The 17,001-nt window shown below is 45.3% G+C and overlaps 1 protein-coding gene across 1 annotated transcript; it reads left to right on the top strand.

Moving 5' to 3' along the window:
- The first annotated feature begins 1,297 nt into the window (after positions 1 to 1,297).
- Positions 1,298 to 2,865, top strand: LOC125512506 (putative peroxygenase 5). The gene is given in 6 exon segments (XM_048677603.2): positions 1,298 to 1,503; positions 1,597 to 1,707; positions 1,837 to 1,922; positions 2,283 to 2,304; positions 2,307 to 2,502; positions 2,574 to 2,865. Coding segments are annotated over 6 exon segments (645 nt in total). The 5' UTR covers positions 1,298 to 1,418; the 3' UTR covers positions 2,719 to 2,865.
- Positions 2,866 to 17,001: the final 14,136 nt, after the last annotated feature.

The following is a 17,001-nucleotide window of genomic DNA, read 5'->3' on the forward strand; positions in this document are numbered from 1 at the left end:
ACAATTTTAAAATTTTGAGAATGCCTTTTCAACTTGCGAACAAAGTTTTGAAATGCAAACAAATTTTGAGCATTTTTATGAAAAAAAGCAGGAAAAAAAAAGAGAAATAGAAAAAAGGAAAAAACAAATAAAAAGCATTCCAAACAAAATTGGAACAATTTTTAAAATCACAAACATATTATTTATTTTTAGACCAAAGTTAGAAACGGAGAACAATTTTCAAAATTCGAAACAAATTTTAAACGTGAACATTTTTTGCATACGTGAACAAAATTTTGAAAACATGATTTTTTTAAATCCCGGTCATTATTTGAAAATGAAAAAAAACATTCCAAACATTTTTTGGAAAATGAAAACAATTTTTGAAATGCCCGAACAAATTTTTGAAAATGCGGACATTATTTGAATTTATGAACAATTTTGAAAGCACGCCAATTTTTACAAAATTTAAAATATTTTAAAAGTACGAATATTTTTTTGCAGTTTCTGAACAAAATTTGAAACCTGATTTGTTTTTAAAAATGGTCTTGAAATGTAAAGGAAACGAAAAAAAGAAATCGAAAAGGAAAAGAAAAGAAGCAGAAAGGTCGACAAAAGAAAAAAACGGTTCTAGGAACCTTCTAGAAGTTTCCCAAAATCAGAAAAACCCGGCTGGGAAACTTTAGAAGGTTGCCGAAACCGGACAGTGCCCCAATTGATTAACGGGCCGGCCCACGTGAGCGCTTCGATCGCCAGCTCTGTGCGTTGCGTCGACAGTTCGACGCAAGGAGCGGCAAATAGGGGATTCCGGTTATAAGTATCTGATTCTCAATTGCCTCAAAAAGAAAGAAAATAATCTGATTCTAGAAAAAAAAAGGTTAGAAGTGTCTGTTCGGTCCATGCATGGCATGGAAAATATCTAACGTTCAATGTGCATTTCCCGTCTTGCATGTTTCAGTGCTCGACAAATCGTATACAAAATATTCTCCATTAATCAGCATTCACAGCCTTCCATCAAAAACAAAGGAAAATCAGCACTCACAGCCTGTGCGCAATCCGCATTCTTGGTGGATATTAATTTTGTCCTCCAAATTTACACCCGCGCATTTACTTGCAGCGTATCTCGCGATTTCGCACCGATCGGTCGTGCATGCTGGATTCCCAGAGCTTCTCTGTCGTTCTGTTAATGGCAGGCGGTCCACGTTTCTGCGCTGTAAATGAATTCGCGTGAGGTCTCCCCAGGCCGCCTGTGATGGGATGGCGAGGCCGCCACACGCCTACCCGGGGCGCTGGCCGTCCTATAAATAGGGCCGCACGTCGAGGCTCAGAGGCAACGCAGACGCAGCCTCGACCAGGGGATAGATAAGGATAGATCGGGAGTCAGCTTGGGAGAGAGAGAGAGAGAGGGGGTCGAGAGAGAGGAGGAATCGCCAGACACGATGGGCGCCACCGGCCAACGTCGGCTGTCATCTCTGCCCGCGGCGGCGGCCGCGCCCCTCCTGCTTCTGCTCGTCGTGTCCTCCTGTAAGTCGATGGTTTCCGGCCGGGGCACGATCTTTTTGTATATATCGCCCATTTCTGTTTGAATTGTTAACTGATTCGCTTCGATTCTGACAGGGAGCCAGGCGGCGGCGGCGGCTCCGGTCTGGACGACGGCGCTGGAGAAGCACGTGGCGTTCTTCGACACCGACAACGACGGCATCGTCTCCTTCTCCGAGACCGAGCAAGGTGAGGAAACGACCGTCGATCACGCGTCTTCTCCGCCCCCCTTGTTTATCGGCTTCGGTCCTTTTTTGCATCGACGGCTGGCCGTCGTCGCAGACTTCTAATTTTGCCCCTTTGTGTGCATGCATGCAGGGCTTCGTGCCATCGGTCTCGGAGCTATCGAGGCGGCGGCCAGCGCGACCCTGATCAACGGAGCCATCGGACCCAAGACCAGACCTGTACGGCCATGCTCTTTCTCTCACTTGTCCAACACGCGTAAACAATCTCATGCCGTTTCCATGTTCCCTTGGGCGCTTAATCCATGTCAAATATCATCGGGGTTGTTACTTGTTCAGTAGTTCGTAGGCGACAGTTATGAGTTTACAAGGTCATCTTTCTTCGGCGTGCTCCTCCAGTCTCCTCATAGTCAGTTAGTTTGGTGCATATATGGCAAGGTTGGCGGCCTAAATAAACGCTTTACGCGCAAGCACACTTGTCGTCCAACACGTCCTTTTGTGTACACCTGCAACTGTGTGCCCTACTCTTGACACGAGTACAGAACCCGTGGACACAGTACCTGATACAAACATAACATGCAGGAAAATGCTACGACGTCGCGGTTTGCATCTACATAGCCAACATCCATAAAGGGATCCACGGGAGCGACAGCGGCTCGTACGATGCTCAAGGAAGGTTCGTTCCGGCCAAGTTCAACGACATATTCGCCAAGTACGCCAAGGTCAAGCCGAACGCCCTGAACGAGGACGAGCTGGGGGAGATGCGCACTGCCAACAGGAAGGAGGGTGACTTCAAAGGATGGTAATAATTTATCTCTCTTATTCATGCCGACGGTCGAGGTGTCGCCGTGCTAACTCCGCCGGCGGTTGCAGGGCGGCGTCGAAGGCGGAGTGGGGCATGCTCTACAGCCTCGCCAAGGACAAGGACGGCTTCCTTCAGAAGGACACCGCGCGCAGCGTCTACGACGGCAGCCTCTTCGCTAAGCTGGCCAAGAAGGTTGCTTCGTCTGGAAATTAACCGACCCCGACCGTGATTTGTACCCCGTGTTTTTTCTTCGAGATGGAATTTGTACTCCGTATTATTCGTGTCTTGTTCGTTGAACATGTGCTGTCGCTGTACAATTAAAAATGAAACCTGTTAATGCAAATATAATTTAGTCCTCCATTTGGCATGGCCGTTGCTGCTTCTGCAGATCCGGCGTTTTCTCCTAAGATCCTTGTGTGATGAACGTTTTTTCCTAAGAACGACTGGTCTTTTTTCAGCGTACTATAAGCTCGATTGGTCTAGAGCTCGATGGATCAGCTGACTTGTTATTACAGGTGACTACTAGTGCCCAAACATGAAGGAGGATTTGGGTGTGAATAATCGAGACTGTTCAATATTAGCCTGCTGAGCAAATGGTGGTGGAAGCTTGAGAGCAGTGATGGCCCCTGGCAGCAAATTGTTAGGCCAGAATATAAGTTTCAGGATGGCATCTCCATAGGGGAAATGCATTGTAGCTCCCAGGTGCCACACACCCCTATATAAATATAGCATTAAAATACTAGGAAATTTAAAAAAATCTGAAGTTTTGGGATATCAAACATGGGTGCCCATCGTACACCCCGTGTTTAGTTTTGTGGGGAATGGGTACCCATGGTATCTGTGGCGAAGGAAATACGGTCCGACATACGATCTATCCAAATATATTTTTATACATAGTAGGATTCTTTTGACTTTTTTATCGAGATTACCACGGGCACCCATTCCCCAGAAACTGAATACGTGTGTCCAATGGGCACCCAAGTTTTTTTTTTGAAGAGAGGCAAAAGATTTGCCTCATTCATTAAATAAGTGGAATAGAGTTTATGTTCGTGTTACAACACTGACAGCGCCGCAACACCCGAAATAAAGGTGACCAACTACTCTCGCGTCGTCAAGTATCCCAACTTTCTTGCACCCGCTGATACCCAAAGCGTGGCCTCCTTCTTAATGTTGGCGAGTAGAACTGTCGGCGGAGCACTCTTCTGACGGAACACTCGCGCATTCCTCTCGGTCCAAATGGTCCAGGCGACTAGCATGGTGAGCGAGGCCATCGCCTTCCTGTTGGGGATAGATGTGTCGGAGAGGCCCACCCACTACTCTTCGATGTTGCCTGAGAGGTGCCATGAGGAAGTATCAATGCTCACCAGTTGCAGCCAGTCCTTGACTAATCCCCATAGGCGGATAGAGAAGCGGCATTTGTAGAAAAGGTGGTCAACAGACTCTTGCTCCTGCTTGCAAAGTGTACAAAGGCCACAGTTTGGCCATCCGCGCTTCTCCAATCTGTCTGCCGTCCAAATTATGTTTTGAATAGCCAGCCAAGCGAAGAATTTGACTTTGGGGGGAGCCCAAGCCCTCCACACAGTGTGCTCCATAGGGGATTTGATTGTGCCAAGGAATTGCGCTTTGTATGCCGACTCGGCCGTGTATTGCCCGCTAGCGGTGTGCTTCCATACAATATCATCTTCGGCATCCTCCTCGAGATGGAAGCCACGAAGCGTTGTCCAGAGGGTGACAAACTGACGTAAGTGATTCAGTGAAAACGAGTCCGGGATGCATATTATCGAGACCCACACATCGTTGCTGAGAGCTTCGTGCACCTTCCAATTTTTCCTCGTGGACGCTGATGTCTACTACACAACCTTCTTTTTGTAGACATTGTTGGGCCTCCAAGTGCAGAGGTTTGTAGGACAGTAGCAAATTTCCCTCAAGTGGATGACCTAAGGTTTATCAATCCGTAGGAGGCGTAGGATGAAGATGTTCTCTCTCAAGCATCCCTGCAACCAAATAACAAAGAGTCTCTTGTGTCCCCAACATACCCAATACAATGGTAAATTGTATAGGTGCACTAGTTCGGCGAAGAGATGGTGATACAAGTGCAATATGGATGGTAGATAAAGGTATTTGTAATCTGAAATTATAAAAACAGCAAGGTAACTAATGATAAAAGTGAGCGTAAACGGTATTGCAATGCGTTGAAACAAGGCCTAGGGTTCATACTTTCACTAGTGCAAGTCCTCTCAACAATAATAACATAATTGGATCATATAACCATCCCTCAACATGCTACAAAGAGTCACTCCAAAGTCACTAATAGCGGAGAACAAACGAAGAGATTATGGTAGGGTAGGAAACCACCTCAAAGTTATTCTTTCCAATCAATCCGTTGGGCTATTCCTATAAGTGTCACAAGCAGCCCTAGAGTTCATACTAGAATAACATCTTAAGACACAAATCAACCAAAACCCTAATGTCACCTAGATACTCCAACGTCACCTCAAGTATCCGTGGGTATGATTATACGATATGTATCACACAAACTTAGATTCATCTATTCAACCAACACATAGAACCTCAAAGAGTGCCCCAAAGTTTCTACCGGAGAATCACGACGAAAACGTGTGCCAACCCCTATGCATAGGTTCATGGGCGGAACCCGCAAGTTGATCACCAAAACATACATCAAGTGAATCACATGATATCCCATTGTCACCATAGATATGCATGGCAAGACATACATCAAGTGTTCTCAAATCTTTAAAGACTCAATCCGATAAGATAACTTCAAAGGGGAAACTCAATTCATTACAAGAGAGTAGAGGGGGGGGGAGAAACATCATAGGATCCAACTATAATAGCAAAGCTCGCGATACATCAAGATCGTATCACCTTAAGAACACGAGAGAGAGAGAGAGAGAGAGAGAGAGATCAAACACATAGCTACTGGTACATACCCTCAGCCCCGAGGGAGAACTACTCCCTCCTCGTCATGGAGAGCACCGAGATGATGAAGATGGCTACCGGAGAGGGATTGCCCCCTCCGGCAGGGTGTCGGAACGGGTCTAGATTGGCTTTCGGTGGCTACGGAGGCTTCTGGCGGCAGAACTCCCGATCTATTGTGCTCTCGGATGTTTTTAGGGTATATGGAGATATATAGGCGAAAGAAGTACGTCAGGGGAGCCACGAGGGGCCCACGAGGGTGGAGGGCGCGCCCTAGGGGGGTGGGCGCGCCCCCCTACCTCGTGGCCTCCTTGAAGCTTCCTTGACGTAGACTCCAAGTCTCCCTGGTTGCTTCTGATCCAAAAATAAGTTCCGTGAAGTTTCAGGTCAATTGGACTCCGTTTGGTTTTTCTTTTCTGCGATATTCTAAAACAAGGTAAAAACAGAAAGTGGCACTGGGCTCTGGGTTAATAGGTTAGTCCCACAAATGACATAAAAGTGTATAATAAAGCCCATAAACATCCAAAATAGTAGATAATATAGCATGGAGCTATCAAAAATTATAGATACGTTGGAGACGTATCAGACGCCTCGTAAATTAGAGGTGCAATGTCCCTAGGCTTGCGGTCATTCACCCATGGCGCATCCCAAAATGGCGTCCTTGCTCCATTTCCAACAAATATTGATGAGGAGGCATAGAACAAGGAGTAGTCCATCATGTTGCACGGGTCTCGCATACCCACCCAAAGCTTGGTGGGCTCTTTCCATTCAAACCATAACCAACGCAAGTGAAGAGCCCGAGCAAATTTCTCCGTGTTAAGTATGCCAAGGCCACCAAGATCCTTTGGCCGGCACACCGCATCCCAATTCACCTTGCATTTTGCACCAGTGGTCTTGTCCGTGCCCTCCCAGAGAAAGGATCTTTCGAGCTTGTTTATGTTGTGTAGAGTGGACGTTGGCACAATGAGCGGTGTGATGGAGAAGACGAGTTGCGAAGACAGCACCGACTTAACAAGGGCACATCGACCAATGGCAGTGATATTTTGACCATCCCAAGTGGTCAACTTAGCAGCCGCTTTGTCCTCTAGGTACTGGTAGTCGACCTTTCTAAGCTTCCACACCGTGAGAGGAAGCCCCAAGTATTTCATTGGAAACAAAGCCCGTGACGCAGGAAGGGCATGAAGGATGCATGTCAAGTTGAGTTGTCCACGACGAATGGGAACCACTGAGCTCTTCTGGAAGTTTGTGACAAGGCTGGTGACATTGGCGAATAGATGCAGAATGGTGGCTAGGTTGTCAATGTCTTTCTTGATTGGGGCCATAAAGACTGTTGCGTCATCTGCGTATAGGGAAGTCCTAACAGCCATGCCACGCGCCACAGATCTTGTGAAAGAGCCCTTTTCTCGATTCTAGCTCAAGAATCTTGTGCAGCGGGTCCATGGCAATGACAAATAGCAAGGAGGGGACCGGGTCCCCTTGTCTAAAGCCGCGGCCGTGAGGGATGGGCTTGCTTGGCACACCATTCAAAAGGACGCGCGAGGACGAGGAGCACAATAGGGCGACGATCCAGTTCGAAGCATGGGCGGGACTCCAAGCCTCTGAAGAAGGTCCAAGATATACTCCCATTTGACAGAGTCAAAAGCCTTCCGAATATCGAGCTTGAACAGGAGGGACGGAGTTTTCCGCAAGTGGAGGCGTCGCGCAAGATTGCGAACATACATGAAATTGTCATGGATACTTCTTGTCTTTATGAAGGCACTCTGGGCATTTGAGATGAGCTTATGCATATGGGGGGCTAGGCGGATTGCCAATATTTTCGCAATAATCTTTGCAATGGCGTGAATAAGACTAACAGGGCGATAGTCAGAAATATCCTCGGCCCCCTCTTTTTTTGGGAGGAGCACAACATTTGCAGTGTTGAGCCAATGAAGGCCAGTTGTGCGCAGATTGGCAAAGGAGGAGACCACCCTCATGACGTCCACCTTGATGGTACTCCAACATTTTTTTAAAGAAGGGACCGGTAAAACCATCCGGCCCGGGAGCCTTGTCCCCTGGCATTTGATTAATGGCGTCCCGCACCTCATCCTCGGTTATGGGGTCCCCAAGGCAAGCCAAATTGTGGGTCTCCAAATCGAGCTCCTCCCAATTAAAGTCTATGGATCTCGCCTCCCCCTTTTCCATGACGCTAGAAAAGTGCGCATGGACGAGTTGCTCCTTTTGCTCATGATCTGTGACCCAGCCGTGATTGTGTTTGAGCCGGTGAATGTGATTCTTTCTCCTCCTAGCATTGACCCGCCGATGAAAAAATTTGGTATTTGCGTCCCAAGTTTGATATCCCAAAAAAATTCAGATTTTTTTTGAAATTTCCTGGTACCCTTTTTAATGCTAAATTCATATAAGGATGTGTGACACCAAGAGCACAAATCCTCACTCATCTCCAAGGTCTCTAATAAACAAAGTGACTCAGCTATGTGATGTGGTTTACTCAGGGTTGAGAAATTCTATGTGCAAGGCAGAAAGATGCTAGTGGGTGATGGGAAATAAACTGACTTTTGGTGTGGGAACTTGCCCCTTTGTAACAAGTTTATGGAACTTTGTTATGCGGTGTGTTTGGATCAACAGTGTAATGTGTCTAATATGCGGTGTGTTATGCGGTTTTTTGTTGTAGTTTGTTAGGTTGAACTTGAACCAGATGGTTCCTTTAATAGAAATCTGAGGGGGGGAGCTTCTTAGGTTAGGGATGGGTTGGACCTTCAGATTCAGGAGATGGTAGGAATAGGATCATGACCTGCAACACCAATGAAATGCTTTGAGAAGTATGATGATGCGGGTGGCTCTCAACAAGAGCCCTGATCTCTATCTTTGAAAATTTACAAAGTCTAGTAAATTTACTTTTAAAACTCTCCATAATGGTTTGTCCGATTTTGGCCCTAATCGCCCATTGCCTCCTAAAGGAGAAGGCAATCAGAGACAAGAGCAAGAGAGTGTGCACTAGCCATTGCCCTGACACCCTGCAAGAGAAATCATTTGGGAGCAAAAGCAAGGGCGCCATAGGCAAGGCGTCTGTGACTATTTGATGGATTGTTCTCTTCTTTCCGGTAGTCGTGTCTGATGTATTTGTTGATGTGTTTTTGATGGTGGTTCTTTTGCAATGTTTTGATCCATGGACTTGAGGTTTGTGGTTGTAGCTGGTTGGAGGCGTTTGCTCGTCTGGTAGGGTGGTCTTTGAGATTTATGCTTTGGGAGTAGTCCACATGTGGCCATGCTGTAACGATTTTCGCCCACTTTTTCGTCAATTAACCAGACAATTGTCTTCTACTTAATTATTTGATGAGGCAAATCTTTTACCTCCGCTTTGAAAAAAATAAGTGGGTGCGGGATTTTACTTGTAGATTCTGTGAAGAGGATAAGGATATTCATCATTTTTTCTTGTTATGTTGTATCGTATATGTGGAGATCGATATGTATATCCATTGGTGCCTATGATAGCATCATGTTTCACTCAATACTTTAGCGGGATTCATGAACTCCCATTTGGACCTAATATTTATGTTACTGGTATTGATGCCTTCTGTTGGGCCCTTTGTAAAACTCATACTATAGCTTGCTTTGAGCATAAACTTCCATTAACCCCATTGAGCTGATATGTTATGAGTGTGCTTTCATTTGGAATTGGGCATGTTGACAGAAGGGCGGTGTCAAGGACATCGTACTACAGGGTTCATCAGCTTTACAACAATCTGCAATCAGGGCGCACAACATCGTGAGGTCGATGCCTGCTGGTAGGCTCTTGCACATTACTGAGGTGGACATGACTCATGATCATGGCGACATAAGAGCAAGTGATGGCCGCACCAATCTGGTGATGCTTAATTTCCTTTGATAAACTTATTGTAGTTGAGGCATGGTTGGTTATGTTGGGGAACGTAGTAATTTCAAAAAATTTAAGATCATGGTGATGCATAGCAACGAGAGGGGAGAGTGTTGTCTACGTACCCTCATAGACCGGAAGCGGAAGCGTTAGCACAACGCGGTTGATGTAGTCATACGTCTTCACGGCCCGACCGGTCAAGCACCGAAACTACGGCACCTCCGAGTTTTAGCACACGTTCAGCTCGATGACGATCCCCGGACTCCGATCCAGCAAACTGTCGGGGATGAGTTCCGTCAGCACGACGGCGTGGTGACGATCTTGATGTTTTACCGTTGTAGGGCTTCGCCTAAGCACCGCTACAATATTATCGAGGACTATGGTGGAGGGGGCACCGCACACGGCTAAGAGATCAATGATCAATTGTTGTGTCTATGGGGTGCCCCTGCCCCCGTATACAAAGGAGTGGAAGAGGGGGCCGGCCAAGGAGGGTGGCGCGCTCTAAGGGGGAGTCCAACTCCCACAGGGAGTAGGACTCCCCTTTTTCCTATTAGGAGTAGGAGAGGGAAGGAAGAGGAAGGAGGGAGGAAGGAAAGGGGGGCCGGCCCCCCTCCCAATTCGGATTGGGCTTGGGGGGGGCCCTCCCTTGCTCCTTTCCCCTCCTTTCCACTAAGGCCCAATAATGCCCATATACCTCCCGGGGGGTTCCGATAACCTCCCGGTGATCCGGTATTGTCCCAATCTCACCCGGAACCTTTCGGTGTCCAAATATAGTTGTCCAATATATCGATCTTTATTTCTCGACCATTTCGAGACTCCTCGTCAAGTCCGTGATCACATCCGGGACTCCGAACAACCTTCAGTACATCAAAATATGTAAACTCATAATGAAACTGTCATCGTAACGTTAAGCGTGCGGACCCTACGAGTTCGAGAACAATGTAGACATGACCGAGGCACGTCTCCGGTCAATAACCAATAGCGGAACCTGGATGCTCATATTGGCTCCTACATATTCTATGAAGATCTTTATCGGTCAGACCGCATAACAACATACGTTTGTTCCCTTTGTCATCGGTATGTTACTTGCCCGAGATTCGATCGTCGGTATCTCAATACCTAGCTCAATATCGTAACCGTCAAGTATCTTTACTCGTTCTGTAATACATCATCTTTCAACTAACTTATTGGTTGCATTGCTTGCAAGGCTTAAGTGATGTGCATTACCGAGAGGGCCCAGAGATACCTCTCCGACAATCGGAGTGACAAATCCTAATCTCGAAATACGCCAACCCAACATGTACCTTTGGAGACACCTATAGAGCACCTTTATAACCACCCAGTTACTTGTGACGTTTGGTAGCACACAAAGTGTTCCTCCGGTAAACGGGATTTGCATAATCTCATAGTCATAGGAACATGTATAAGTCATGAAGAAAGCAATAGCAACATACTAAACGATCGGATGCTAAGCTAATGGAATGGGTCATGTCAATCACATCATTCTCCTAATGATGTGATCCCGTTAATCAAATGACAACTTCATGTCTATGGTTAGGAAACATAACCATCTTCGATTAACGAGCTAGTCAAGTAGAGGCATACTAGTGACACTCTGTTTGTCTATGTATTCACACATGTATTATGTTTCCGGTTAATACAATTCTAGCATGAATAATAAACATTTATCATGATATAAGGAAATAAATAATAACTTTATTATTGCCTCTAGGGCATATTTGCTTCAGTCTCCCACTTGCACTAGAGTCAATAATCTAGATTACACAGTAATGATTCTAACACCCATGGAGCCTTGGTGCTGATCATGTTTTGCTCGTGGAAGAGGCTTAGTCAATGGGTCTGCTACATTCAGATCCGTATGTACCTTGCAAATCTCTATGTCTCCCACCTGGACTAGATCCCGGATGGAATTGAAGCGTCTCTTGATGTGCTTGGTTCTCTTGTGAAATCTGGATTCCTTTGCCAAGGCAATTGCACCAGTATTGTCACAAAAGATTTTCATTGGACCCGATGCACTAGGTATGACACCTAGATCGGATATGAACTCCTTCATCCAGACACCTTTGTTTGCTGCTTTCGAAGCAGCTATGTACTCTGCTTCACATGTAGATCCCGCCACGATGCTTTGTTTAGAACTGCACCAATTGACAGCTCCACTGTTTAATATAAATACGTATCCGGTTTGCGATTTAGAATCGTCCGGATCAGTGTCAAAGCTTGCATCAACGTAACCATTTACGATGAGCTCTTTGTCACCTCCATATACGAGAAACATATCCTTAGTCCTTTTCAGGTATTTCAGGATGTTCTTAACCGCTATCCAGTGATCCACTCCTGGATTACTTTGGTACCTCCCCGCTAGACTTATAGCAAGGCACACATCAGGTTTGGTACACATCATTGCATACATGATAGAGCCTATGGCTGAAGCATAGGGAACATCTTTCATTTTCTCTCTATCTTCTGCAGTGGTCGGGCATTGAGTCTTACTCAACTTCACACCTTGTAACACAGGCAAGAATCCTTTCTTTGCTTGATCCATTTTGAACTTCTTCATAACTTTGTCAAGGTATGTGCTTTGTGAAAGTCCAATTAAGCGTCTTGATCTATCTCTATAGATCTTAATGCCCAATATGTAAGCAGCTTCACCGAGGTATTTCATTGAAAAACTCTTATTCAAGTATCCCTTTATGCTATCCAGAAATTCTATATCATTTCCGATTAGCAATATGTCATCCACATATAATATCAGAAATGCTACAGAGCTCCCACTCACTTTCTTGTAAATACAGGCTTCTCCAAAAGTCTGTATAAAACCAAATGCTTTGGTCACACTATCAAAGTGTTTATTCCAACTGCGAGATGCTTGCACCAGTCCATAAATGGATCATTGGAGCTTGCACACTTTGTTAGCTCCCTTTGGATCGACAAAACCTTCCGGTTGCATCATATACAACTCTTCTTCCAGAAATCCATTCAGGAATGCAGTTTTGACATCCATCTGCCAAATTTCATAATCATAAAATGCTGCAATTGCTAACATGATTCGGACAGACTTAAGCATCGCTACGGGTGAGAAGGTCTCATCGTAGTCAATCCCTTGAACTTGTTGAAAACCTTTTGCAACAAGTCGTGCTTTGTAGACAGTAACATTACCGTCAGCGTCAGTCTTCTTCTTGAAGATCCATTTATTATCAATTGCTTGCCGATCATTGGGCAAGTCAACCAAAGTCCACACTTTGTTCTCATACATGGATCCCATCTCAGATTTCATGGCTTCAAGCCATTTTGTGGAATCTGGGCTCACCATCGCTTCTTCATAGTTCGTAGGTTCATCATGATCTAGTATCATGACTTCCAGAACAGGATTACCATACCACTCTGGTGCGGATCATACTCTGGTTGATCTACGAGGTTTAGTAGTAACTTGTTCTGAAGTTTCATGATCATCATCATTAGCTTCCTCACTAATTGGTGTAGGTCTCACACAAACCGGTTTCTGTGATGTACTACTTTCTAACAAGGGAGCAGGTACAGTTACCTCATCAAGTTCTATTTTCCTCCCACTCACTTCTTTCGAGAGAAACTCCTTCTCTAGAAAGGATCCATTCTTAGCAACAAATGTCTTGCCTTCGGATCTGTGATAGAAGGTGTACCCAAGAGTCTCCTTTGGGTATCCTATGAAGACACATTTCTCCGATTTGGGTTCGAGCTTATCAGGTTGAAGCTTTTTCACATAAGCATCGCAGCCCCAAACTTTCAGAAATGACAACTTTGGTTTCTTGCCAAACCATAGTTCATAAGGCGTCGTCTCAACGGATTTTGATGGTGCCCTATTTAACGTGAATGCGGCCGTCTCTAAAGCATAACCCCAAAACGATATGGTAAATCTGTAATAGACATCATAGATCGCACCATATCAAGTAAAGTATGATTACGACGTTCGGACACACCATTACGCTGTGGTGTTCCGCGTGGCGTGAGTTGCGAAACTATTCCGCATTGTTTCAAATGTAAACCAAACTCGTAACTCAAATATTCTCCTCCACGATCAGATCGTAGAAACTTTATTTTCTTGTTACGATTATTTTCAACTTCACTCCGAAATTCTTTGAACTTTTCAAATGTTTCAGACTTATGTTTCATTAAGTAGATATACACATATCTGCTTAAATCATCTGTGAAGGTGAGAAAATAACGATATCCGCCACGAGCTTCAACATTCATTGGACCACATACATCTGTATGTATGATTTCCAACAAATCTGTTGCTCTCTCCATAGTGCCGGAGAATGGCGTTTTAGTCATCTTGCCCATAAGGCACGGTTCGCAAGTACCAAGTGATTCATAATCAAGTGGTTCCAAAAGTCCATCAGTATGGAGTTTCTTCATGCGCTTTACACCGATATGACCTAAACGGCAGTGCCACAAATAAGTTGCACTAACATTATTAACTCTGCATCTTTTGGCTTCAACATTATGAATATGTGTATCACTACTATCGAGATTCATCAAGAATAGACCACTCTTCAAGGGTGCATGACCATAAAAGATATTACTCATATAAATAGAACAACCATTATTCTCTGATTTAAACGAATAACCGTCTCGCATCAAACAAGATCCAGATATAATGTTCATGCTCAACGCTGGCACCAAATAACAATTATTTAGGTCTAATACTAATCCCGATGGTAGATGTAGAGGTAGCGTGCCGACCGCGATCACATCGACTTTGGAACCATTTCCCACGTGCATCGTCACCTCGTCCTTCGCCAGTGTTCGCTTAATCCATAGTCCCTGTTTCGAGTTGCAAATATTAGCAACAGAACCAGTATCAAATACCCAGGTGCTACTGCGAGCTCTAGTAAGGTACACATCAATAACATGTATATCACATATACCTTTGTTAAGCTTGCCATCCTTCTTATCCGCCAAATACTTGGGGCAGTTCCACTTCCAGTGACCAGTCTGCTTGCAGTAGAAGCACTCAGTTTCAGGCTTAGGTCCAGACTTGGGTTTCTTCTCCTGAGCAGCAACTTGCTTGCTGTTCTTCTTGAAGTTCCCCTTCTTCTCCCCCTTGCCCTTTTTCTTGAAACTAGTGGTCTTGTTGACCATCAACACTTGATGCTCCTTCTTGATTTCTACCTCCGCAACTTTTAGCATTGCGAAGAGCTCGGGAATTGTCTTATTCATCCCTTGCATATTATAGTTCATCACGAAGCTCTTGTAGCTAGGTGGAAGTGATTGGAGAATTCTGTCAATGACGCAATCATCCGGAAGATTAACTCCCAGTTGATTAACTCCCAGTTGAATTAAGTGATTATTATACCCAGACATTTTGAGTATATGCTCACTGACAGAACTGTTCTCCTCCATCTTGCAGCTATAGAACTTATTGGAGACTTCATATCTCTCAATCCGGGCATTTACTTTAAATATTAACTTCAACTCCTGGAACATCTCATATGCTCCATGACGTTCAAAACGTCGTTGAAGTCCCGATTCTAAGCCGTAAAGCATGGCACACTGAACTATCGAGTAGTCATCAGCTTTGCTCTGCCATACGTTCATAACATCTGGTGTTGCTCTAGCAGCAGGCCTGGCACCCAGCGGTGCTTCCAGGACGTAATTCTTCTGTGCAGCAATGAGGATAATCCTCAAGTTACGGACCCAGTCCGTATAATTGCTACCATCATCTTTCAACTTTGCTTTCTCAAGGAACGCATTAAAATTCAACGGAACAATAGCACGAGCCATCTATCTACAATCAAACATAGACAAGCAAGATACTATCAGGTACTAAGTTCATGATAAATTTAAGTTCAATTAATCATATTACTTAAGAACTCCCACTTAGAAAGACATCCCTCTAATCTTCTAAGTGATCATGTGATCCAAATCAACTAAACCATAACCGATCATCACGTGAAATGGAGTAGTTTTCAATGGTGAATATCACTATGTTGATCATATCTACTATATGATTCACGCTCGACCATTTGGTCTCAGTGTTCCGAGGCCATATCTGCATATGCTAGGCTCGTCAAGTTTAACCTGAGTATTCTGCGTGTGCAAAACTGGCTTGCACCCATTGTAGATGGACGTAGAGCTTATCACACCCGATCATCACGTGGTGTCTGGGCACGACGAACTTTGGCAACGATGCATACTCAGGGAGAACACTTTTTATCTTGAAATTTAGTGAGAGATCATCTTATAATGCTACTGTAGGGTTTCGTAGTAATTTCAAAAAATTTCCTACGCACACGCAAGATCATGTGATGCATAGCAACGAGGGGGAGAGTGTTGTCTACGTACCCAACGCAGACCGACTGTGGAAGCGATGACACGACGTAGAGGAAGTAGTCGTACGTCTTCACGATCCAACCGATCAAGCACCGAAACTACGACACCTCCGAGTTCGAGCACACGTTCAGCTCGATGACGATCCCCGGACTCCGATCCAGCAAAGTGTCGGGGAAGAGTTCCGTCAGCACGACGGCGTGGTGACGATCTTGATGTACTACAGCAGCAGGGCTTCGCCTAAACTCCGCTACAGTATTATTGAGGTATATGGTGGCAGGGGGCACCGCACACGGCTAAGGAATAGATCACGTGGATCAACTTGTGTGTCTACAGGTGCCCCGTGCCTCCGTATATAAAGGAGTAGAGGGGGGAGGCTGGCCGGCCAAGCTTGGTGCGCCAGGAGAGTCCTACTCCCTCTGGGAGTAGGATCCCCCCCCCCAATCCTAGTTGGAATAGGATTCGCGGAGGGAGAAAAGAGGAGGAGGGGCCGGCCACCTCTCCTAGTCCTAATAGGACTAGGGGAAGGGGGGAGGCGCGCAGCCCATCTAGGGCAGCCCCTTCTCTTTTCCACTAAGGCCCACTATGGCCCATATAGCTCCTAGGGGGTTCCGGTAACCCTCCCGGTACTCCGGTAAAATCCCGATTTCACCCGGAACACATCCGATATCCAAACATAGGCTTCCAATATATCAATCTTTACGTCTCGACCATTTAGAGACTCCTCGTCATGTCCATGATCACATCCGGGACTCCGAACAACCTTCGGTACATCAAAATGCATAAACTCATAATGTAACTGTCATCGTAACCTTAAGCGTGCGGACCCTACGGGTTCGAGAACAATGTAGACATGACCGAGACGCGTCTCCGGTCAATAACCAATAGCGGGACCTGGATGCCCATATTGGCTCCTACATATTCTACGAAGATCTTTATCGGTCAGACCGCATAACAACATACGTTGTTCCCTTTGTCATCGGTATGTTACTTGCCCGAGACTCGATCGTCGGTATCCAATACCTAGTTCAATCTCGTTATCAGTAAGTCTCTTTACTCGTTCCGTAATACATCATCTCACAACTAACATATTGGTTGTAATGCTTGCAAGGCTTATGTGATGTGTATTACCGAGAGGGCCCAGAGATACCTCTCCAACAATCGGAGTGACAAATCCTAATCTCGAAATACGCCAACCCAACATCTACCTTTGGAGGCACCTGTAATGCTCCTTTATAATCACCCAATTACGTTGTGACGTTTGGTAGCACCCAAAGTGTTCCTCCGGTAAACGGGAGTTGCATAATCTCATAGTCATAGGAACATGTATAAGTCATGAAGAAAGCAATAGCAACATACTA

Source organism: Triticum urartu, chromosome 6A (genome assembly GCF_056163025.1).
Source record: "Triticum urartu cultivar PI428250 chromosome 6A, HENAU_Tu73, whole genome shotgun sequence".
NCBI classification, from domain to species: domain Eukaryota; kingdom Viridiplantae; phylum Streptophyta; class Magnoliopsida; order Poales; family Poaceae; genus Triticum; species Triticum urartu.